Raw genomic sequence first — 12,796 nt, 5'->3', positions numbered from 1 at the left:
ATGGTCGTTGAGGATGGCACTAAACTGATGCTGGGAATATTATACCGCCCGGGAAGGAATTAATCCACACATCCATACTACACTACCCATTTTTTTTTTAGGAGTAACATTTCTGTTATGTGTAGTCTGTGTGATTTGTTATTTTTAACCATTTATTTATCCATAAACGAGAGATAATAATAAGATGACAGTGAATCTTCTATCAATTGCTGTCTAAAATGATGAAAAGCTTAAAGTACATTCACAAATAAGTTTTTATTTTAATCTTTTTTTTATACATTATAACCATATCCAACACATTTTTATATTATAATAAAATGACTCTTCTCCCTTGTCATTTACATAAATCAAAAATTTGTATATTAAGACTGCAAAATAGTACTCCTGTACTTTTTTATATAGCTTTGTACACATACAGGTGACAATGCATCCATTTTGTTCTGAATGAATGCAGATTTTTGGGAATAAGAAAGATCAGCCATAAGCAGAGAGAATACAGGAGCTCTTAGCAAGACGGCAGGCTAGCAAGTAACACCACCACCATCTGACCAAAACTGACCTGGGTTAAAACGTTCATTAAAACCCTTTAACTACTTGAAACATTTGCTTCAGCTTCAGTCTGAAGTTCCACTTGAGGTTGGTTTGCACTTTCATCACAATTAATTTGGTTAAATCACAGAAAAAAAAAGGCTTTCAATAGTATTTCAACCCAAGTCTTTCCAAAACAAGGCCCTAGGCTGGTTGTGTACCAAGAGAAAGCTTGGAGCGCACGTCGCATACTCACACATAGCAGTACAGTGGAAACAGAACTAAATACACTTTGGGGGAATTATTCAAGTACAGACCAACAACAAAGCAGAAAAAATTATAGTCAACTTGATTGAAATTTCATATTGACATAGTCGAGATTCAGGCATTTGATAAAAACACCAGCTAATCATCCCCATCATGATCTTGGGAAATAAAATACATATACAGTATTAGAAAGATAATAAACCATGCTATATTGTCCAATGAGTACATTTTGATCATTGTTTTCTCAATGTCAATAAAGACATATTGGCATAACTCAGGCCTCAATAGAATATGCCTTCTCCCACGTGAAACATGTCACACGCATTGTGGGATGTGAATTGAAATTTATGTTGAGGAAACAATGTCAATACAATCAGAGTATTTACCACTGAATGAAAAATCAAAATGTCAACATTCAAAGTACATAGATATACTGTTCATGAATGTGCATACAAAAGAAAAATGATCAGGCATTGCATCCAAAACTTTAGTAGTCATGAGTACCCTCTTTGGTTTGTGACATTGTTCACAAGTAAGTGATCTTTATAGTGATCTCTCATTTACCAAAAAGTGAAAAGGACTCCTTTTCCACCCATTTGTCCTGCACTCTTTACTCACAAATTTAAATATTATATTGCAGGTAATTGCAAGATCTCTGCTGGGAACATGTTTGCATGGATAAGTTCAACAAAAGGTTTTTAACCAAAATAACAGCATTTACCTTCAATAAAACCACATTTTAATTTGCAAGTATAGAGAATATTTTTGGATCTCTCCCTATCATTTTCAGCCCAACAAATCTCTACAGCAGGTAATTATTTAAAAATACAGTCCCACAAGCCATCAACCGTTGCCTTAGAAAATATTAATACAGAATATTCAACAATACAAAAGAGGTGCTGTGATATCAATGCAAATTCAATTGACACACTGGCAGCCCTTGAGTGCCTTATACGTCCTCTGTAGCAGTGTGGCAAAGTGAGTTGTGGCTACTCTGACACTGGCGTGGTGAAGCTGTGGTCTTACAGTACAGTAACTCAATGGGCCCTGCTGCTGGTGACAAAATAAATGAAAGGAAGCCAAAACCGTTTTACCCAAGAGCAAGATGAAAAGGGTGCCAATATGTGTGATGATCTGTGTATATGCATGTGTATGTGTGTGTGTGTGTATGCGAGACCCAGAGGTGTGTGTAAGGGCAGTGGGGCTTGTTCCAGGCCTGTTCAGTCGGTGCCGCGGGTGGGAGTGCTTGGCTGGTTGAGACCCATCGTTTTACACAGCCAACCGGCAAAGTCCACTTCTTCCACCTCTGATCGCTTGATGAACGTGTGACTCTGAACAAAATATAAGGGGAGAGTAATATTTTTTAGTGTAAATATCATAGAAATGACCTAGTAATCAAAGTATCAAACAAGTGAAACTGAAAACTTAAATGTGCTTCAAATGTCACACTACAGCAGCAGCAGAGTTCAGGTACCCACCATCAGCATCTTCAGATCTGCCCTCTCAGCTGGGTTCTTGATCAGACTGCAGACACAAACAAAAACATCAAAAAGATTACTCCAATGAGATATCCTTCAGAAAATACTTTGCCTCTTATGTCAATGAGGGACAAGTTTTTTTTTCTCTGAACTAGCTGCCTCTGAGGATTTCACTACACCAGCTTCAACAACCTCCTTCTTATACAAAACAACGGCAAATTGCCCCATTTCAGTCAACACCAAATGTTTCTTTTATGTCGCTATTATGACAACAATGGTTACACCAGAGGATAGAAGTGCTGAAATCTCAGCTCGCGATGATATGAGTTGTACCTGATCTACTCTCATCAATTCTTTTCTGTGGAGGAGCGGATAAGAGCTGTATGCTTTGATTTGGTAGCTCAATCTGAAAATGCCATTGCTGATGCTCACCATTTTGTCACAAATTCCTGGAAGTCGGAGGTGAAGACACCATGTGGCAGCTTAGGAGGAGGCTGAGGAGGAGGCAAGAATCAAACATCATCAATAAAAACAGAATGGAGAGAGGGCAAGCAGGCATGCATTGTGTGTGCATGTGTATGATAGAGCGAAAGAAAGGTGTGTGTATATAAGAGAATAAGTTGTGCAGAGTCAGCAATCCCTCAGACCTCATTCACGATGTAGTCCAAAAGTTCGAAGATAGCCATGGCAGGTCGACTGTCCATCCCATGTCCTGTGGAGGAGTCGCGGATCACGGACACAATCAGACATTTTTCCTTTTCCAATTCATTCATATAATGTGAGCTATCCTGTTCAATTTTATTTGGAAACCAATATTCTAAGAATCAAAGCAGAACATTTAAAGCTATGAAAGAGGACTGTCAGTGCTAAGGTTATGCAAGTGTTATGTGCGTATCAGTATAAACACATTTTGCTTGTGTTTTATTTAAAGTGTTGTATGTTTGTGGATGCATCTGTGTTCTCTACCGCTTCCGGGCCTGCCCGGTGGTCTGGGCCTCTGCGTATTGGTGTGAGGTTCTCCCTCGGCCCCATCCAGGACGGGCCGTCCGAAGATGGCCTCTAGCTCCTTGGCGTCTGGTGGGGGGATGGGGTAGCGGCCGATCGCCAGCTCCACCAGAGACAGACCCATGCTCCACACGTCCGACTGAACCGAGTAGTGAGTGCCCTGCAGTCTCTCCGGCTGTTGAGAGACACACAAACTACGTCAGAGAGAGCAGGGAGAGCCTCCGCCTGCCAAGACGCCAGGCAGGAGAGAGGGTTGGGCAGAGGGCTGGGAGGGGAAGGCAAAGGAAGAGGGGGAGGGGAAGGATGGGCGGTGTGGAGCGGGTATGGCAAGGATAGGTGGGGTGTGGTGGGGGCAAGAGGACAGAGGATGGGAGGGTTTGGCAGGAAGTGAAGAGTAGCTTTGTTCCGTTTTAGCTCTAGAAGGGTAAGCAAGGACAGGTGTGTGTGTGTGTGTGTGTGTGTGTTGGGACTTATGATGAAGGGGCAAGCGTCTTCACACCACTGGTGCTTTGTGGGCAGGGGATGGGAATAGGATGGGACAGGCAAGCAGCTCTGGGCACTGTACACTGTACCCTCCAGGTGTCTTAGAGGGAGGGGAAAGAAGGAAGGGAGAGAGAGAGAGTGAGGATGATATAACACAGTTGGCAGTGCCTACCTCGGTGCCAAACAGCCCTTTCCTGGGCACAGCCCCGAGTTCTTGGCAGGGGCATGAGGGAGGGCCAGAGGAAGGGAGAGGGAGGGAGGGAGGGGCCAGTGAAAGGGAGAGATGTGAGAAAAGAGGAGAAGGAAAGTGGGGATAGGGCCAGAGGAAAAGGGGTGGGGGCGCAGGAGTGCAGAGCTGACTCACCGACATGTAGGAGCGCGTTCCAACGAAGGAGTTGGCCATGGAATCGATGAGCTGGCCGCTCACGCCAAAGTCACACAGCTTGATCTCCCCACGAGAGTTGACCAGGATGTTGGAGGGCTTCACATCTAAGTAGCAGAGAGAAGGTGGACACACACAAACATTTGTGAGTTTCCAGAGACACTGAACCCCAGAGGCCAGCAACTAGATGTCCCTTCTTCATGCTGAACCTCCTCTATCCCCTTTCTGTGTCATCTATACTAAAAACACCTCACCACTGACAAATAGGGCTATCACAAATATTGAGGACATCAGGAAGAGAAGCCGTCTCCGGTAATGGGATTGCTTACAATAAATAATCACGCCTAAACAAATCATGAATAAGAACACTGCCTGGTGTGTTAATACCAAGAGCCGAGTTCCCTGATGGATAGTGAATAAGTCTTGTACATAACAAAACTTTTCTTGCAACAGAGAATCGCTTTTGAGACAAATATTTAGACCAAGACTCCAGTCTGCCTCCAAGGCCGTTGGTGGCATACTCAGCCCCCCCCAGCTGTCTGCGGTGCTGTGTTCGGCAAGGAAGGGAGAAAATAGCTACAACTATTGCTGAGCCCCTGTTATAAACAAGCCCAGTCCTCTGCGTTCCCGCTCATCGCTGAAAAACATCCTGCAAAATAATGGGGTAAGATTGAGCCCTGCAATCTATCCTCTGCGGTGTGACCCCCTCCCACCACCCAAGGACAAATGAGCAGTGACTTAGGTGGCATGAAAGAGCGGGAGAGCGATGGAGGGAGGGGTCGGCAGGGCGTGGCTGCTGTATAATCACAACTGAGAGGCTGTAATTACCGCCTGGGCTCACAGACAACTCTGTCCTACAGTACCACCGACCCTGTAGTACTGTGAAACTTCACTGAACTACGCTACACTATGCCGGTCAGAGCGCTGTCCTCACCAAGACTTTTCATAACAACACACTCGTAGTTCTTAACTGGTGGGTTGTGGAAAATCTGCCTGCCTCAGACTGAGCTGTGGAGCGTGTTGCGATTTTGTTCAAATGTAAAGATAATGAAGCATTTTGTGTTTTGCCAAGCCTTTTTTGCCTCATGCTTCCCATTTTATGACCATTGTTTAACGTGACATTTCCAAATGAGTGTGCCGTAGCTATGAAAAGGTCGATGCCCATGGTACTATCACCAACCATGGCTGGACTAGAGATGGACATTTTCAATTATTTTCACAGTTCAAATATTACACATGTTAATTTCTAGAATCAATTGATCCAACAGAATGGTCTGTTTTCAGAGCACCTATTTCATACAACGGTGCACTGCTTAATAGGCTGTAGAAGCATGAGCGCTTTTGCCAAAAGTGCATATGCAGGATAGAGCATAGAGCAGGTAGAACACAATCAATAAAAATTTGAATGAAACGTAAATAGAAAGCTTTAGTAGGCCTAGTTAATATCCTACCTCTATCAATGAAAAATGGTCATAGACATTTGGAAATGGTAAATATATCTTAATGCTTTTTGTTTGTGTGTGTGAGCCTTTTGCAGTGCAGGGAGGATAATGACATTAGAAAATTAAAGGATAATCCTGTTTTGTTTTTTGTTTTTTTGTTCTTTTAAATGTGATGTTCAGATTGTACAACTGCATGAATTGATCCTCTGATGGTAGCCACACAAAAAAAATTTTTTTTTAGCCGGCACTAATGCTGCAGGAATGGGAATGATTAGGTTACCCACAACAAATAACCTTAAAAACAACAACACTGTTTTAATACTAAATGAGGATGACTTTCCTGAAATCTGGAATCATGTCAGGGTTACCCCTTTGACTTCTCTAAGTATGAGCAGTTTCTAACTATTGTTCTGAGTATGGCTATTATCAGACATCCAAAACAAACATTACAGATTCAGCTGGTTTTTAAACTGCTTTATGGCCAAGGAACCATCTGTATATCAAGTGAAAAAATAGAAATTAGCTTTAAGTGGCAGGCCTGTACGCTATAGTCACACAACCCATAATATTGGTTAACTGATGCAATGAACTCGTAGGAAGTGGAGGGGCTTTTCACATTTTACCTATAAAAGTCCTACTTCGAGAATTTAATTGATCAAACTCGCACACAACAGAAAACACTGTCATTATTACAAACTTGTAGTTCACACACCATAACAGACCAGATGAATTACTGTAAAATAGCTTCCTTCTGGATTAAAGTCATTGTGGTCCAGAGGAATACACTTAGGTTTTTGTAACTACAGTTGCGTGATTCGCCTTTTTTGGAATAAAGCTCTCAGTATGTCATAACATATCAATGAAGCATTTTCCCCAACCCAGACGTTTTTCTCAACCCACCCTTGTTTTTGATTTCAAAGATTATGTCCAGCAGATTAAGTTCTCCAGGGTGAAATCAGCAGATCAAATTCAACAGGAAAGCAATTCAAAGACGTTGGGCTGATAAATAAACCAATAAATAATTGTAACCACTAAAAAACCACTACATTTCTGTGACTTAACTGAATCCACAGTGCTGCTATAACATTATTGTACACAATCTACACTTAACTCCACAGCACAATTAACAAACAGGGCACCATAATTAACACCTTAGTATCCACATACTCCCCCATAACACTTTTGGTCAATCACCTATCATCTCATCTATGCACCCCCCTTTACCCTACATCTTGTTTTACTGCTGTGCTTTGAAAATGTTGTATACAGATCTGTGCCTATTTCAACATGTTTCAATGTGCCTATGAAAGTAATGCAGTTACTTTTGGGGCACCGTTACCTCTGTGCATGATCTGGTGCTTCTCCCGCAGGTAGGCCAACCCCCTCAGTACCTATAAGCAAGAGAGGAGAACATTTAACACAACATACACATAGGCCCCATTTCCCAGATGTGGATGAGACAGTCTATTCTTGGACCAAAAATAAAATGTAGATCTCCATTTAAAATCCTTATGATCATGGACTACACACCTAATGTATGTCTGAGAAAATGGGTATTGAAAGTCAGCATTGCCCTTCCAACGAAATACTATTCATCGAAAATAGGTTCCGTTTGTGACTCATGTGCATTACTGCACAAAGCGCTGCCTGTGAAGCAACACCACAAGAGACACACGCCCACAAAGGAAGAGCGGTGAATACAACCACGTTACCGTAGCAAAACCACATATTGTAATAAGCATTAAAAGGAGAGTTCCTGTTATTTTCACCTGTTATTTTGGGCCTTATTTTCCCAGTTTTTGCTGATGATTGATTATGTTCAAAATGTTGTCACTTACTTCACTGTAGAAACAGGGAGCACTGCTCTCCAATGCACACACACACACAGGGCCAACGCAAACTACTGGATAGCTTATTTGGCTAGTAGACTGTTCAAGTACACTGATGCTGCATTCATGTCATATTGGATTTTCTGTAAATACAAACTGCCGACTGAGGAAAACCATACATCAACCTCCTAGTAATAATTACAAGTAGGATATGTGGGAATGTTTTGCAGGCTCCGTTATCTCCCACCTAGCTGTGTCAACACAAACAGTAAACATAGCAGCATACACTCACGGAGCACTTAATTAGGAACACCATACTAATATTGGGTAGGTATCAGCTTTCAGCTTTCAGCTCAATGTCAACCGGCTACCAAAGTAACATCCGCCTCAAGGTTCGACGTGTTGCATTCTGAGATGCTTTTCTGCTCACCACAGTTGTAAAGAGTTACTGTAGCCTTTCTGTCAGCTCCAACCAGTCCGGTCATTCTCCTCTGATCTCTCTCATCAACAAGGCGTTTCCGTCCGCAGAATCGCCGCTCACTGGATATTTTTTGTTTTTCGCACCATTCTGTGTAAACTCTAGAGACTGCTGTGCGTGAAAATCCCAGGAGATCAGCAGTTTCAGAAATACTTAAACCAGCCCATCTGGCACCAACAACCATGCCACGGTCAAAGTCAATGAGATCACATTTTTTCCCCATTCTGATGTTTGATGTGAACATTAACTGAAGCTGCTGACCTGTATCTGCATGATCTTATGCATTGCACTGCTGCCACATGATTGGCTGAATGGATAATTGCATGAATAAGCAGGTGTACAGGTGTTCCTAATAAAGTGCTCGGTGAGTGTATATTCACATGAAAACAATCATCTGTACTTACAAAAAGTAAGCAATATCTGCTGTTTGTTTATGGTTGATTTTAAATACCAACAATGTGTGTGGGCGTTCCAAGGAGTTAAACACGTAAAGAACACTTTCAAGCTGAAGCAACGAAATTCAGTTCTTCCGATATGACCTGAATGCAGCATAAATCTGGCAGCCAGCAAAGTAAACAAGGAAGTGGGTGATCAAACACAAAAAAAGTATCAAATGGACTATTATAACTGAAATCGTTTAATTGGTTAATCACAGCTTAAAAGATGTGTAACTGCAGTGTGAGTGTTCTTGTGTTGAATGGGAATGATTTAATCATATTTTGCGTTCAACTGTCAGAGCTTGCTTTGGCCCTCTGGGTGTGTATTGGAGAGAAGCGCTCCCTGCGAACTGGAGGAACACAAAGCTCTACAGGGAAGTAAGTGAAGCCAAACAATTGTTATGATGGCAAAAAACTAGGAAAAAAAAGGTTGAAAATAACCAGAATTATCCTTAAGAATCAATGCACAACTGCTTGTTTGTATTTACAAACATGTCCAAGTTATAATTTTGTCAAAAACCATAGATAAGAAAAAGCACTTTCACAGCATTTAGCACTAAAGGAGGACAGACATCTAAGGATACTGCCTGCATTTTAATATGATATACTCCTCTCAGGCCAAAGAACAATCTGAATATCACATTAAAAAGACAGAAATGATTCTTTAAACTTTAAACAAAATAAGTGAACTACTCACAGCTATGCTAACTTTGCCCAAGATTTCCTCTGGGATTCTTCTGGCTTCCTTCAGCACCTGGTCCAAGGATCCACCATCCTGTAGTGACAGACATATACATTTTAGAATCTGACATGCATCTCTAAAAACCATTAAAAAGCGCAGGTGGCTCTTTGGAAACAGATACTTTGCACAAGAAATAAATGTTCAGAAGGAAACGTATTGTAGTTGTTATGAGTTAGATAAATTACTGGAATCCAAGCACATTAATTCTGTTCATTTGTAGCTTAGCTGACTGTCTTTCTCTCACCATGTGCTCCATACAGATGCTGATCTCTCCATCACTGTAGAAAGCCCCATAGAAGCCCACGATATAGGGAGAGTTGCACTCATGCAGCACCTGCAGCTCTCTGATAATCTGGTTCCTGATGGCAGGCTTGATTTCCAGGTGGATCAACTGAGGAGGGGGGGAGGGGGGAAACATTAAAACTGCTGTTCTGACAAAGACAGATGAAACAGATGTAGCAACATTGTTCTCTGACTTCCCTATATCTCAGGATGCCACTGGTGCTTTTTGAGGGGATGGAAAGTGCATCAGTAACTGTACTAATTCACTCTCAAGTTTGTCTGTGCCCAGTTAGTATTTGAGGTTACAACCTTTCAAGTTGAGAATTCACAGTTGAAGTTGTTTCATTGACAAAGAGCAAATAGAACAGTACTATTGGTGTGACAATACAGATTTGAAAGCATGACATGCTACTCTCATTTCTGACTCTAGGACACCGTAGTTAAGGTGTACCTATAAAAATTGAACTGTCCTAGGCTGTAAGAAAGCATATTTCAGTACTGAAATGCGTTTTGATTCAGTTCCCTTCAACTGACACACTTCAACTTAACATATATATAAACAAAGTGGAGTTTCACCTTCCGAGCCATGACCAAACTCGAGGGCTTGTGGCGGACCTTGTTGACCACTCCTCCATTCCCAGCACCCAACTCACAAATGGGGTGGAAATCATCATCCTTCAGCTCCCCAACCTGGGCTTTCTGGGTGAGGAAAGCCTCCAGTCGTTTCCTCTGCTGTTCATCCAGGTCCAGCTCACCCAGCTTCTTTTGTAAGGCCTCGAGGTTGGCTCTGTCAGGCACAGACAGAGGAGGAAAGGGATGCAGTAGAAATTAACAGAGAGAGAGAGAGAGAGAGAGAAAGTCTCTGGTCTAACCTAGCACTGGCATTCAACAAATCTGTGTGGACTGGTGCGCATAGGACTATGAGGTGCCAGTAAAGGGTGATAACACAGACAGACAATAAAATAATACAATTTGGAGTCATTCTCTGTTTCATATAAAATTAAATGCCGCTCTCATACTTAAAACAAATACTACTCACTCAGATGCAGCATCAATGGTCGTTGAGGTGGCCTGTCCCTCCCCAATGGGCGTTATGTTCAGGGGAACGGGTCTTCTTTTGGCAGGCATTTCAATAATAGCTAGCCTAACTACCCTGGACGACTTTCCCAAATAATGCGATAATGTGCAGTGAGCTGGAAAGCTGGTAATCTAGCTTGCCTTGTTCGAAACTCAGTCTGAAAAAGCAACAGGATCAGCTATAACTTAGCTGGCTAGTTACTTGGCTAACGCTAGCAAACTTAGTTTACTTTTGCGAGCATGTCAGTCAGCTATTTGGATAAATCATATCATATCAGTTGCTCTTACGTCAGGTCGTTTTTCGGTGCTACCGTGACATTTACAGTCAATACATTGCAAATTATTTTTCTTCTAGGCTATCTACCTGCTACTACTGGCCATTAGCCACCTAGCTAGCTGCTACTAGCTAGCACCAGCTCCTGGAAAATCGTGCCCTGCGTTCCTCAGTCCTAATGTTCAGCCCTTGCTTCTCAGCTTTCACAAGACGGGGCCGCCGGGATTATTGGCAGCTACACCGGGTAACCAACTCGGCTGGCCTTCGCAGGACAAGAGCGCACAACCTAGAAATCCCTCCGTCTTCGGCTGGGGTGTGGGGCTCGGGTGAAAAAAGGGCTTCGGCTTTGGTGCTTCAATACAGGAAGCAGCAGCTGCAGCATCAGACACGCACAGGGAGACCCCTTTATAAATAGCGCGAGACTGGACTGTCTGACAAGTTGATTGATGCAGAGATGCAGAAATCTTCTTCTACGCCATCTGCATTTAGTGTTAACACTTCCGGTTCGCTTTTTATAAAGTAAAAGCGATAAAGCAATTTAACCATTTCTACCAAACTTCATCTTCCTTGCCTTGCCTTCCTTTATCTGTTTTTAATGGCAGTTGGCTAAATAACCTGTGAAGGTGCATTACTGCCATCCACTGATCTAGAGCAGGAATTGAGAATTTACAAAAACAAATTCTGTTAATAATCAGTCCTTTTAACTAACCCTAAATTTTCACTACCTATCACACATCCCTGCAAACACATCTATTACATTATCAGAACAGTGGGCCAAGTGTGACAGAAATCCCTGAATAAAAAACAGAAATCTTCTATCATAGTCTTTATTCGCTCTACTTCCATGCACAAATAAGCACTACGATAAATGCAAGGAATCTTTCTTTATCCAGACAAATAACCTGATCCTCTTCTACATCGGACTGCTTGACTTCTTGATCTGTTTTTTTGATGACAAAGCCTCTTAATCTCTATCAAGTCTCTCCACTACTTCAGTGGGCCTACATGTCACTCTTTGCCCTCACCTTTATGAATTTCCCTTCCTTGATCTTTGCTGCTGATTCTGTGTCGCGAGTCTCATCAAAATGCGAACACTTAACTTGCTCTTTCATCAAGTTACAAACATACACTTGTCCCACATCTTGTACATCATGTACAAACCCTCTCAGCGTGTCCATATTCTCTCACTCTGCAAATGACATATAATCAAGGTAAACATTATTTCATGCCTTTTCTTCAAAACTTAGAGCAACACAGACTCAATTTCCTCCCTTTCTCTATCTTGAAACGATGGTGATCTACTTGCTTCACCCGCAGGTGACTTTTCTGAAACTTTCAGCAGTGAACAACAGAGGTAAACTAATGAACAACTTTCTGCAGTGGTTTAGTGGAAAGACACTAAACAGATACCCCAGGCCCTGCCAAAGGTCGCAATCTCCAAAACAAAAGTCATCACAAACATTTCCAGTTGTTAATGGACTGAATGGCTTTATGGCAACTTCATAAGACACATATTCATCACTTGTCATTTTTTTTCTTGATTTGGTTTCCAGTAATTTCTAAATAATGGTGTTGCTTTCATAATTAATACATTACCACCTTCCTTTGCCTGTAAAACACAAAGATTATAACATCATGACAGTCTTTTTATTCATAAGTTTTAACCTTGGCATGATCAATATAAAATCTGCTCATAAAAAACACACTGCTTGAGTGAATAGATGTTTTACTGTACAAACAATCTTGAGTATTCTCTAAGCTAAATTCAGCTAAGATGCACTGAGAGGACACATTATTAGCTTTGTTAATAAGAAAAAATTAGAACACTTTCTAAAGGAGAACCATTTTGGAATATATTACTATAGCCTAAAGTTAAAATCAAAAATTTTCCTTTGTTTGCTTGTGAGCTTTTTGAGTGAATTTAGTCCAAATTGAACTAGAGGGTATTTTTTTTTTTTTTTCTTATTTGAACCTTCATATAAATTTCGACAAATTACTTTCACATTGAATAGCCAAATACATTAGGCTACGCACATAAGAAGCAAGATTTGTTTTTTTTTTTTTTTTCTACATACAAAATGTAGACCTATAA

General features: G+C 41.5%; 1 protein-coding gene across 1 annotated transcript; it reads right to left on the bottom strand.

The window, feature by feature from the left end:
* Positions 1–257: 257 nt before the first annotated feature.
* Positions 258–11,117, bottom strand: map2k2a (mitogen-activated protein kinase kinase 2a). The gene is made up of 11 exons (XM_071532223.1): positions 10,393–11,117; positions 9,930–10,140; positions 9,316–9,462; positions 9,027–9,104; positions 6,925–6,976; positions 4,126–4,250; positions 3,240–3,453; positions 2,921–2,985; positions 2,706–2,767; positions 2,274–2,319; positions 258–2,126 (listed from the first exon to the last, which is right to left on the bottom strand). The coding sequence occupies exons 1-11, from the start codon at positions 10,479–10,481 to the stop codon at positions 2,016–2,018; spliced, it is 1,200 nt and encodes a 399-aa protein (XP_071388324.1). The 5' UTR covers positions 10,482–11,117; the 3' UTR covers positions 258–2,015.
* Positions 11,118–12,796: the final 1,679 nt, after the last annotated feature.

Source organism: Centroberyx affinis, unplaced genomic scaffold (assembly GCF_046629955.1).
Source record: "Centroberyx affinis isolate AG114_WGS23_722 - 3 ecotype Tasmania unplaced genomic scaffold, CSIRO-AGI_Caff_v1 ptg002177l_1, whole genome shotgun sequence".
NCBI lineage: Eukaryota > Metazoa > Chordata > Actinopteri > Beryciformes > Berycidae > Centroberyx > Centroberyx affinis.
This window is presented reverse-complemented; position numbering and strand designations above follow the sequence as displayed.